This window comes from Bufo bufo, chromosome 5 (assembly GCF_905171765.1).
Source record: "Bufo bufo chromosome 5, aBufBuf1.1, whole genome shotgun sequence".
In the NCBI taxonomy this organism is placed as follows: domain Eukaryota; kingdom Metazoa; phylum Chordata; class Amphibia; order Anura; family Bufonidae; genus Bufo; species Bufo bufo.
Genome location: NC_053393.1, coordinates 552,909,008 through 552,922,049, shown reverse-complemented (window position 1 = coordinate 552,922,049; position 13,042 = coordinate 552,909,008). Strand labels below are relative to the sequence as shown.

Genomic DNA, 13,042 nt, shown 5'->3' with positions numbered 1-13,042 from the left:
ATAAATCAGGATCAGGATCAGTAGACTAAAGATTGGCAGGTGAAATTGGTTCAGCATTTATTGCAGACAAATACTGAGAAGTCATGTTCACTCCTGGAAAACAGTGAAATTGTAAACTCTTGAGGCTTCACTGTCGACTTCACCAAACAAAATATATCACAAAAGAGGCAGAAAATGTATGTTTTCATCCATCTATTTATCACAGGAAGATGAAAATCCGAACAGAAGAGGCTTTATTATTAAAGAGACGGTGTGCCTCAAAACCGAGAATCCTGATTTAACCCAGTGTGATTTCAAGCCCGACGGAGTAAGTAATTTACATAAACATTGCAAAAAATATCTGAACTGAGTCCTAAATCTGTTATTTTAAGACTACTTCATGCAAAAGAAAATCTCTACAAGATGTGGTGATACTGAGCTGTCAAAAACATAATTCTGCCTCCTATGTACAAGAATACAACTACTATAATACTGCCTTCTATGTACAAGAATACAACTACTATAATACTGCCTCCTATGTACAAGAATACAACTACTATAATACTGCCTTCTATGTACAAGAATATAACTACTATAATACTGCCTCCTATGTACAAGAATATAACTACTATAATACTGCTCCTATGTACAAGAATATAACTACTATAATACTGCTCCTATGTACAAGAATATAACTACTATAATACTGCTCCTATGTACAAGAATATAACTACTATAATACTGCTCCTATGTACAAGAATATAACTACTATAATACTGCCTCCTGTGTACAAGAATGTAACTACTATAATACTGCTCCTATGTACAAGAATATACCTACTATAATACTGCTCCTATGTACAAGAATATAACTACTATAATACTGCTCCTATGTACAAGAATATAACTGCTATAATACTGCTCCTATGTACAAGAATATAACTACTATAATACTGCTCCTATGTACAAGAATATAACTACTATAATACTGCTCCTATGTACAAGAATATAACTACTATAATACTGCCTCCTATGTATAAGAATATAACTACTATAATACTGCTCCTATGTATAAGAATATAACTACTATAATACTGCTCCTATGTACAAGAATATAACTACTATAATACTGCTCCTATGTACAAGAATATAACTATTATAATACTGCTCCTATGTACAAGAATATAACTACTATAATACTGCTCCTATGTACAAGAATATAACTACTATAATACTGCCTCCTATGTACAAGAATATAACTACTATAATACTGCTCCTATGTACAAGAATATAAATACTATAATACTGCCTCCTATATACAAGAATATAACTACTATAATACTGCCTCCTATGTAGAAGAATATAACTACTATAATACTGCCCCCTATGTACAAGAATATAACTACTATAATACTGCTCCTATGTACAAGAATATAACTACTATAATACTGCTCCTATGTACAAGAATATAACTACTATAATACTGCTCCTATGTATAAGAATATAACTACTATAATACTGCTCCTATGTACAGGAATATAACTACTATAATACTGCTCCTATGTACAAGAATATAACTACTATAATACTACCTCCTATGTACAAGAATATAACTACTATAATACTGCTCCTATGTACAAGAATATAACTACTATAATACTGCTCCTATGTACAAGAATATAACTACTATAATACTGCTCCTATGTACAAGAATATAACTACTATAATACTGCCTCCTATGTACAAGAATATAACTACTATAATACTGCTCCTATGTACAAGAATATAACTACTATAATACTGCTCCTATGTACAAGAATATAACTACTATAATACTGCTCCTATGTACAAGAATATAACTACTATAATACTGCTCCTATGTACAAGAATATAACTACTATAATACTGCTCCTATGTACAAGAATATAACTACTATAATACTGCTTCTATGTACAGGAATATAACTGCTATAATACTGCTCCTATGTACAAGAATATAACTACTATAATACTGCTTCTATGTACAGGAATATAACTGCTATAATACTGCTCCTATGTACAAGAATATAACTACTATAATACTGCTTCTATGTACAGGAATATAACTGCTATAATACTGCTCCTATGTACAAGAATATAACTACTATAATACTGCTCCTATGTACAAGAATATAACTACTATAATACTGCCTCCTATGTACAAGAATATAACTACTATAATACTGCTCCTATGTACAAGAATATAACTACTATAATACTGCTCCTATGTACAAGAATATAACTACTATAATACTGCCTCCTATGTACAGGAATATAACTACTATAATACTGCTCCTATGTACAAGAATATAACTACTATAATACTGCCTCCTATGTACAGGAATATAACTACTATAATACTGCTCCTATGTACAAGAATATAACTACTATAATACTGCCACCTATGTACAAGAATATAACTACTATAATACTGCTCCTATGTACAAGTATATAACTACTATAATACTGCTCCTATTTACAAGAATATAACTACTATAATACTGCCTCCTTGCTGAGAGGTTGTGTGTCAGGAGCTCTCCTGAGGCTTTTGATGTCTGGAGAAAGTCCAGGGAGTGGCCACCCCCGGGGGGGAAGCTCCCCAAGCAAGGCCCAGGCTTCTAGGCCAAATCTGGGAAGCACCCAGACAACTCCGTCAGGGGATGTAAATCCCAAAGTTTCTATGGACAGAAAGTATGTCAGCAGTACCAGTTCCAGCGTAAGAGAAGAAGAAGGAAAAAGTAAGTGTAACCACCTGCCAGTGTGAATGAAGGGTCACCTGTGTGCAGGACCAAAGTGTTGGAGAGTCCAGAAGTAAGAACCGTGCAGAGTGTGCAGGAGCTGAGACAATCTCCATTGCCGGCCTCAGGTGGACAATCCACCTCCACCCCGGGGAGGCTGAGGAGGACATCTCTGGAAAAGCAAACCATCCAGGAGAATCTGCAGCAGCGTGTGGTGATAGGTTCTGAGCGCAGAAAGTCTGGGGGCATGCAAGCTGTGAAGGAGATCAAAGGCAGTAATGGAGGAAGACCTCAAGGTGCTACCAGTACCGTCTCTGCTACATAGCCGGGATCCAGTCGCCCACCAGGAGATTGTGACCCAAGAGCAGTGACAGCAGCCGCAAAACTCCAGGGATTGCGAGGCTCTGCACCAAAAATGCAGATTCTTGTTCCAGGACAGACAGAAACCTGTACTGCAAACAAACAGCCTGCAAAACTCCCTAGCAGCAATCAGAGGCCTCCAGAGCAGCCACCTGAGCTCCACCTGGCTGAGCAGATCCCAGCACTGGTGAGGAGAATGGAGACGCTAAAGAAACATAAGCTGTACCTGCAGAAACAGATAAACTGCACATACAAACTAAAGGCTGCAAACCCAGGGAAGCAGGCCTTACTGGACAAGAAGCTGGACTCACTGGCTAAGGAACTCGCTGACAATGCGCAGGAGATCGACTCTGTCTTGGAGAAAATGGGACCAGTGGGAGAGACATACCAGAACCAGCAGAGGTTTGAGAAGGACAAAAACTCTGGGACCAAATCAACATCTAGGTCTGAAACCCTGCAGTCCCACGTAAGACCCATATTACAGCCAGCAACTCTTCCCTTTGAAGAGAGAGAGTTGTACAAGAAAAGTACATCTAAGAAACAAGAGCCAAGTCCTGCATCAGCCCCCGGTGAGGTACTACAAGTCCCAGCAGTAAGTACTGCACAAGATGAAAACTGTGGACTCTTACCTGATGACAGCAATGAAGTGGCAGTGCAGACACCACAAGTCCCAGGAGGCAGTGCACTGCAGGAGGACTGTGGACTGACACCTACAGGTAACACTGTAGCAGCACCTCAGGGTGTGTCTGAGCAGGACGCTCAGGACTGTGGGGTGCAGGGGGTTAATACTGAGGACTGTAATGCTGCTGAGATGTCTGATGTCTCTGTGGATGATAATGTCCCAGCTGAGGAGTCCTCTATGGCTGCTGAGATGTCTGATGTCGCTGATATTTCTGTGTGTGATAATGTCCCAGCGGAGGAGTCCTCTATGGCTGCCATGTCTGATGTTGCTGATGTCTCTGTGGGTGATAATGTTCCAGCGGAGGAGTCATCTATGGCTGCTGGGAACATAGAGAACCCTGGTATTGATGGTGGGGAGGGGGCAGTGCAGTCTCAGGCTGAGGAGTTCCTCCCTTTAGTTACACCACAGGCAGCAGAGTCCCACAGTACGGGCGGTCAGCAGCCCACACGTCGCCCCCCGCAGGATACTGGTACTGGTCAGACATCTGGGAATGCTTGGAGTCGGGGTTCTCCATCATTTCCCTCTAACGCCAGATACACAGGCCAGGCCTTCAAGAGAAGGAACGTTGTCAGGTTTAGACATAAAGGGGCAAAAGAAGATCTCCCTGACAGAAGGTGTGTGGTCAGAGACATGTTGTGCACCCAGATGGGCTTCCTGCCAGCCAACATCCTGGCAGTAATAAACCTCCCAGACAGACAGAGCTATGATATTAGCTTCAAGCTCATGTCTGATCTGGACCGGTTCTGGGCTCTCTACACCCGGGTCAGAGATACTGAGGGGTGGAACAAGTTCAGCTTCATTCCCATCTCTAAGCCTGACACTGTAAATGTCACCATCATTTTCTGGAACGAGTCTGTCCCCCCTCAGGATATTATTATCTGGCTCAGGAGGCATTGCGACCTCAAGTCAAACCTGACCAAGACCAGGGATGAGGATGGAATCTGGACTGGGGGATGGAGGGTCCTGGTTACATTACACCAGCACCAGAACATCACCCATCACCTTCCCAATTCCTTCTTCATTGGCCGGGAGAAAGGGGTTTGTTTCTATGCTGGTCAGCCCAGGCTATGCTTCAAGTGTGGGAAATCGGGTCACGTGGCGAGTGTCTGCACCATGATGAAGTGCAGCCTGTGCGGGGACATCGGCCATGTGAGCGCCACCTGCCAGAACATAAGGTGTAACCTGTGCGGTAACATCGGTCACCCCCATAGAGACTGTCCTGAAGCGTGGCATAACATCTGTAGAAATCTCCCTGATGAGGACTTGGTGGAAGGGGCAGATGTCCCAGATGAGGAGCAGGAGGAGGAGGCGCTATTGTCAGGGTCATTATACACAGTGCCAGAGACCCCACACAAGAATGATACTGTGCCGGACCACCCGTAGGCAGGTAACACCGAGGGGGACATGGAGGTTGTGGAGCAGCCTGTAGAGCATCCAGTGTCTGTCTCCTCCCCTGCCCCAGCACCCACCACTGGGGAAAATAAAATCCTTAAAAAACGGAAAAAAGATAAGTCCAGCCGCAGGCCTGAGGGTGAATGGACCACCGTCCAAAAACCCACTAAAATGAGAGTGGACAGGCAGGCTGATGGAACTGTAACAACCAACAGATACGGTGTGCTCTCCGAGTCAGATGGAGAGGCAGAAATAGAGAGTGAGCTGAAGCGTATGATGGCGGAATGTGATGACGACCCAGGAGGGGAACCTCCCACAAAAAGGAGACCTCTTCATGCCGAGTCACAGTCTGTATGGGATATGGAAACTGGTAGTCAGCAAGAAAACTCTGACTCTGATTTATGATGATGGGGGTTATCTTTCTTCTTCTTCTCCTGATGGCAGACTTCCATCTTAAAGTGGTCACCAGCAATGTGAATAGTATTAGAGCTAGAAAGACCAGACATGCCGTCTACGAACACCTGAGATACCTCAAGGCCGATGTGTTTTTCTTGCAAGAGACACGCTTAAACACCTCAGGTCTCATATGAGAGGCAGAGCGAGAGTGGCATTCTGGTCTGTCCTTTTGGTCGATGTCTGTGGAGCCTTATGCCGGGGTCTCTATCTTGTTTAACACCCATGATGTAATTGTACATAGACTAACGGAGATCTCGATGGGAAGGTGCCTTCTGCTAGAGATTACCATCCGAGGTAGAAGACTCCAGCTTATTAACGTCTATGGGCCACAGACAGTGAGCGAAAGGACTCAGCTTTTTAATGATGTTAAGCCATACTTATTCACATCTATTCCTATTATCATGGCTGGAGACTTTAATGCCACCACTACAACCAGTGACAGGCCTAGTGGTAGACCCCTTACTAGGGACTGTAAGGTCCTAAACAACATTATTCTGCATGCCGGCCTGTCTGATGTTTTTGTACAGGGTGGTAGGCGTCCAAAGTTCACTTACACCTGTGCAGGACGCAGTAGTAGGATAGATCTGGCTCTGGTGAGTCCTACTGAAGCCATCAGTGAAAGAAGGGAAAAGACAGTCCCTTATTCTGACCATTTGGCCTTGTACTTTTGTTTGGGCGCCACTAAGCATCCAGATCTTGGTAGAGGGCTATGGAAACTGAACGCTAGTCTTTTAGATGATAGCTCTGTCCAGGAATACATTCACTCTTTCTTTCAGAACCAACTTGACAGAGTGGATTTCTATGAGAACATGGCTGACTGGTGGGAGGATGTCAAGGAGGAGATCAGGTCCCTCTTACAGAGACTGTCAGTTAAGAAGGGGAAGAGTAAGTATGGCCAGTATCTGAGACTGCGCAAAGAATTGGAGTCACTCTATTCGATGGGTGGGGATGACCAACAAAGGATTGACCGGCTGAAATCTGAGATAAGGCAGTATCAGTACAGCAGGTACACCTCCCTGGTAGCTGAACGGGATTATGGGTCCTTAGGGGCTCCTGATCCCTTTGAGAACTGCCGGGAGCGCGTAGCTAAAAAACTGATCACAGGTCTCACTGACTCCCAGGGTGTTTTACAAGAATCTCGGGAGGGTATCCTGGGGGTGGTGAGATGCTACTATGCTGACTTGTTTCAGAGGAAGGCTTTGGATAAGGAAAAAGTGACCCAATTTTTGGAGGCAACTCCAGGGCCTGATACTAGAGATTTGGACTTTTCTACTTTAACAGCAGAAATAACGGTGGAGGAGGTTAAAGTGGCCATTGATAAATTACATCTGAAGAAGGCACCAGGTCCAGACGATATTACTGCAGAATTTTATAAGAAGTTCAGAGACCACTTAGCTCCAATCCTCGTGGATGTGTACAAAAATTGTCTAGAAAATCACCTGATGCCTCCGTCCATGAGGGTGTCCTCGTTAATTCTGCTGTCTAAAGGGAAAGAGCCTAGTGACATCAAGAACTGGAGGCCAATTGCCCTCTTGAATGTCGACAGGAAGATTTTGGCAAAAATTCTGTTCTCTAGGTTAGTTTGTTTGTCCCGGGCACTGTTGGCAGGCTGTCAGTTCGGCACAGTAAAAGGGCGGAACATCTCTGGAGCAGTCATCTCGATAAGGGAGATGTTTGAGAGATGTAAAGCTCTGAGGTGTGGGAGATATGTTGTAGGTCTGGACCAGGCTAAAGCCTTTGACAGAGTAGACCACGAGTATCTATGGGCCACTTTATCAAAGTACGGCATTCCGGGACAATTTGTAGATTGGCTGAGAACTTTGTACAGAGAGGCTGAGAGCTTTCCTCTAATCAATGGTTGGCAGGGTGACACGTTCGGGGTTGAGGCTGGGGTGAGACAGGGTTGCCCGCTGAGTCCACTGCTGTATGTGTTTGCCTTGGACCCGTTCCTGAGGTCACTGCAGGAGTGTGATTTTCAGGGGGTGCCGGTCCCCCATTGCCTGCCCCTGAGTGTTGTTGCCTACGCGGATGATGTGACTGTGGTGATATCTGAGCCTCGTGAGGTGGAGATGTTGTCGGCAGCCATCAGAAGCTACTCGGAGGCCTCAGGGTCTCTGGTCAACCTTGAGAAGAGTCAAGCTTTCTGGACATCGGATACTGACCCTGATTTTGATCTGCCACAGTTTGCGAAGGCCTCCACCCATATTAAAATCATTGGGGTTAAATTTGGTAGGGAAGATAATGCCAAACTAAATTGGAAGGAAAAGTTGGATGCCGGAAATATAAAGGTTCAGCGATGGAAGAACTGGAGGCTGACCTATAGAGAAAGGGTTACTATGCTGAAGACTTACCTGGTCCCTGTCTTCTTGTACATCTCTGTCGTCTTTCCTTTGCCAGAATCTTTCTCGGCTAGGCTCTTTAGCCTGTTCTTCCATCTGTTATGGGGGAACAGGTTGAACCCAGTAAAAAGAGGGATCACCTACCTACAGAGGAGAGAGGGTGGGCTGGATATGTTAAATCCAAGGGTTTTCTTTGACTCCATGTTTCTTAAAGTTAATTTTGGTGACCTGGACTCAAATAACAGCTCCCTGTGGGTGAATAGTATCAGGGATTGGATATTGCCTTTTGCAGAACCTTGGATGCGAGGCGGCAGTCTCAAGAGGGGCCGATTGACTCGTGACTTCCTCCCCCAGTACCTGGACTATGGTGCAAGATGTCTGAAGAAATGGGGTATAGAAAAGTCTTTCATTGAGAGTAAAACCAGGAAAGATCTATACTCCAGAGTATGTAGGACCTTCTACTGTTTACAGCTAGCACTTCCAGACTGTCCAACCTCAACCTTACAGGATAGTCTGAGGCTTCTGAATGGACCAAGGCTGCCCCTAAGTTCTGTGATATTGGCTGGCTCTCATTGCAGGGAAAACTCTTTGTCAGGGGGAATCTAAAATTCCTCAGTGTGTCAGACCGCATGTGTCCCTTAGGTTGTCAGCAGGAGGAGACTATGCTCCATTTTATATCAGAGTGCTGGGGTGGGCGGACAATCTGGCATGACATATCCGCCAAGCTAAAAATCCCATCATTACAGTCCCTAAAATACCCAGAAATTATTTATGGTGTCACATCTCATGTGAATAACATCGACCGGGGGACCATGTATCTGATAATCACCGTCATCAAATATTACCACTGGCAAACCAGAACCCGAGTGTCCATCCATAACGAACCATTCCATCATACCACAGCTATAACCCTCATCATGTCAGAACTCAGGTGGATCCGATCATTAGAGGTCAGGAAAAAAGGGGAAAATATAAAACTATGGAGGAACGTCCATCTAGACTGACAGTTCAAGTGTACGGTGTAACTGTGTTTGTTTTCTTATTTTATTTTACTTTTCTTCTTTTTCTGCTTTAGCTAAAATGTGCTTTAAGTTACAGTTAATATGCATTTTATTTTCTGATGAACATGTATAATTTATACTGAATGATGAAAAAGTCTGATTTATTATGATGAAAAAGTATTTCTGAATTTATGTTTGTTTTATACCAATAAAAATTGCCTCCTATGTACAATAATATAACTACTATAATACTGCCTTCTATGTACAAGAATATAACTACTATAATACTGCTCCTATGTACAAGAATATAACTACTATAATACTGCCTTCTATGTACAAGAATATAACTACTATAATACCGCTCCTATGTACAAGACTATAACTACTATAATACTGCTCCTATGTACAAGACTATAACTACTATAATACTGCTCCTATGTACAAGACTATAACTACTATAATACTGCTCCTATGTACAAGAATATAACTACTATAATACTGCTCATTTGTACAAGAATAGAACTACTATAATACTGCTCCTATGTACAAGAATATAACTACTATAATACTGCCTCCTATGTACAGGAATATAACTACTATAATACTGCCTCCTATATACAAGAATATAACTACTATAATACTGCTCCTATGTACAAGAATATAACTACTATAATACTGCTCCTATGTACAAGAATATAACTACTATAATACTGCTCCTATGTACAAGAATATAACTATTATAATACTGCCTCCTATATACAAGAATATAACTACTATAATACTGCTCCAATGTACAAGAATATAACTATTATAATACTGCCTCCTATATACAAGAATATAACTACTATAATACTGCTCCTATGTACAAGAATATAACTACTATAATGCTGCTCCTATGTACAAGAATATAACTACTATAATACTGCTCCTATGTACAAGAATATAACTACTATAATACTGCTTCTATGTACAAGAATATAACTACTATAATACTGCTCCTATGTACAAGAATATAACTACTATAATACTGCTCCTATGTACAAGAATATAACTACTATAATACTGCTTCTATGTACAAGAATATAACTACTATAATACTGCTCCTATGTACAAGAATATAACTACTATAATACTGCTCCTATGTACAAGAATATAACTACTATAATACTGCTTCTATGTACAAGAATATAACTACTATAATACTGCTTCTATGTACAAGAATATAACTACTATAATACTGCTCCTATGTACAAGAATAGAACTACTATAATACTGCTTCTATGTACAAGAATATAACTACTATAATACTGCTCCTATGTACAAGAATATAACTACTATAATACTGCCTCCTATGTACAAGAATATAACTACTATAATACTGCCTCCTATGTACAAGAATATAACTACTATAATACTGCTCCTATGTACAAGAATATAACTACTATAATACTGCTCCTATGTACAAGACTATAACTACTATAATACTGCTCCTATGTACAAGAATATAACTACTATAATACTGCTCCTATGTACAAGAATATAACTACTATAATACTGCTCCTATGTTCACGAATATAACTACTATAATACTGCTTCTATGTACAAGAATATAACTACTATAATACTGCTCCTATGTACAAGAATATAACTACTATAATACTGCTTCTATGTACAAGAATATAACTACTATAATACTGCTTCTATGTACAAGAATATAACTACTATAATACTGCTCCTATGTACAAGAATAGAACTACTATAATACTGCTCCTATGTACAAGAATATAACTACTATAATACTGCTCCTATGTACAGGAATATAACTACTATAATACTACCTCCTATGTACAAGAATATAACTACTATAATACTGCTTCTATGTACAAGAATATAACTACTATAATACTGCTTCTATGTACAAGAATATAACTACTATAATACTGCTTCTATGTACAAGAATATAACTACTATAATACTGCTCCTATGTACAAGAATATAACTACTATAATACTGCTCCTATGTTCAAGAATATAACTACTATAATACTGCTTCTATGTACAAGAATATAACTACTATAATACTGCTTCTATGTACAAGAATATAACTACTATAATACTGCTCCTATGTACAAGAATAGAACTACTATAATACTGCTTCTATGTACAAGAATAGAACTACTATAATACTGCTCCTATGTACAGGAATATAACTACTATAATACTGCCTCCTATGTACAAGAATATAACTACTATAATACTGCCTCCTATGTACAAGAATATAACTACTATAATACTGCCTCCTATGTACAAGAATATAACTACTATAATACTGCCTCCTATGTACAGGAATATAACTACTATAATACTGCTCCTATGTACAAGACTATAACTACTATAATACTGCTCCTATGGACAAGAATATAACTACTATAATACTGCTCCTATGGACAAGAATATAACTACTATAATACTGCTCCTATGTACAAGAATATAACTGCCATACAGATATCAGAATCAGTAATAAATACTGGGGCAGTGATCGTTCCATATATTAGTGACTGTACATGTATATAATCTGCGGTATACACTTACTGTATTTCATGCTTTTCTTTTTATCTCACATGTGGTATATAGTTGTGATGATTAGTGATTCTTCCCTGTAGATGATGACCCTTATGTTTGTGTCCTGCAGGATGTAAAGATCTGTTCTCTGGATTTGGGTGATGAGGATCCTGAGGATATAATGTGCACCAGTCTGAACAAGGTAGGACACTGTACAGATAGCGCCTCCCGTCCTGTAATATTATCCTGGCTACTGAGAAGTCCCCCGCATCTTTTCTTGTGGATTCAGATCCCCATAAACGGGGTTGTCTCAGTGCAATCATTGGTGGCATATTACTAAGTAGCGATGAGCGGCAGGGGCAATATTCAAATTCGTGATATTTCATGAATATTTGGGCGAATATTCGCCATATATTTGCGAATTCGAGAATTCATTATATTTAGAGTTGAGCGGACACCTGGATATTCGGGTTCAGCAGGTTCGGTCGAACTTGAAAAAAAAGTTCGGGTTCGGGACCCGAACTTGACCCCGAACCCCATTGAAGTCAATGGGGACCAGAACTTTTGGGCACTAAAATGGCTCTAAAATAGTCCTGGAAAGGGCTAGAGGGCTGCAAAAGGCATGAAAATGTGCTTAAGAGCATGGCAACTGTTCTGCAAACAAATGTGGATAGGGAAATAACATAAAATAACATAAAATACAGAAAAATCAAAAATAACAATCTGGATCTAGGAGTAGGAGGTTGAGGAGGCGGTGGATGGGTGGATGTGGCGGTGTAGGTTGTCGTGGCGGTGTAGGTGGAAGCGGCGGTGAAGGAGGAATAGGTAGCCAACACTGATTTGTGTAATTTTTTATTTTTAAATTGGGGTATCCCCCAAAATATTGGGACATATAACAAAATAAAACAAAGAATAAGTGCACTTGAGTACAAGAATGGATGGTTGAGGCTGGTATAAATGTCTATTCTGCACAAGGTACAGACAAGTCCTCTGGGATCCATGCCTGGTTCATTTTAATAAAGGTAAGCTTGTCCACATTGGCTGCGGCCTGTGATAATGCTCTCTGCCGTGTCAAACACACGTTCACACTATACACTGGCTGCAGGGCAGGTCAGCACCTCCAAGGCTGACAAAGCTTTATCACATTTTGGCCATGCTAACCCTGCCTTCTCAGGTGCTGGTGGTGCCCCAGCTGCGTTGGCGACCTCTTCCTCCTCCTCTGCCTTCGCCTTGTGCTTCCACTTGTCCCCCGCTGTCAGGTGGGAATGCCATCATCAGTGTGCGCTTGTAGTCGCGCATCTTCCAATCAGTGACAGATGTTTTCACTAAATTTAGTTCCCTGTCAGCAATGCAGAGCAGGGGTTCATTCACGGCAAAAGGGGGTTCATGTCAACCAGCAATAGAACAGAGGATTTTGAGAGATTTAGGCCCCTGTCACCCAGGCACAGCAGGGGTTTGTATACGCCAAAAATTTTAAAATGTCACCCAACAATTGAA

The 13,042-nt window shown here is 41.2% G+C and overlaps 1 protein-coding gene across 2 annotated transcripts in view; it reads left to right on the top strand.

Annotated features, from left to right (window-relative positions):
- LOC121000825 (cathelicidin-related peptide Oh-Cath-like) overlaps positions 1-13,042 on the top strand; it is a 107,907-nt gene that overhangs the window by 87,537 nt on the left and 7,328 nt on the right. Inside the window, exons 2-3 of one of the 2 annotated variants that reach the window (XM_040431501.1) lie at positions 206-307; positions 11,676-11,747. The exons of the other annotated variant lie outside the window; for it this stretch is intronic. Coding sequence (XP_040287435.1) covers positions 206-307; positions 11,676-11,747 — 174 coding nt within the window. The remainder of the gene's footprint in view (positions 1-205; positions 308-11,675; positions 11,748-13,042) is intronic. 2 annotated transcript variants of the gene reach the window in all.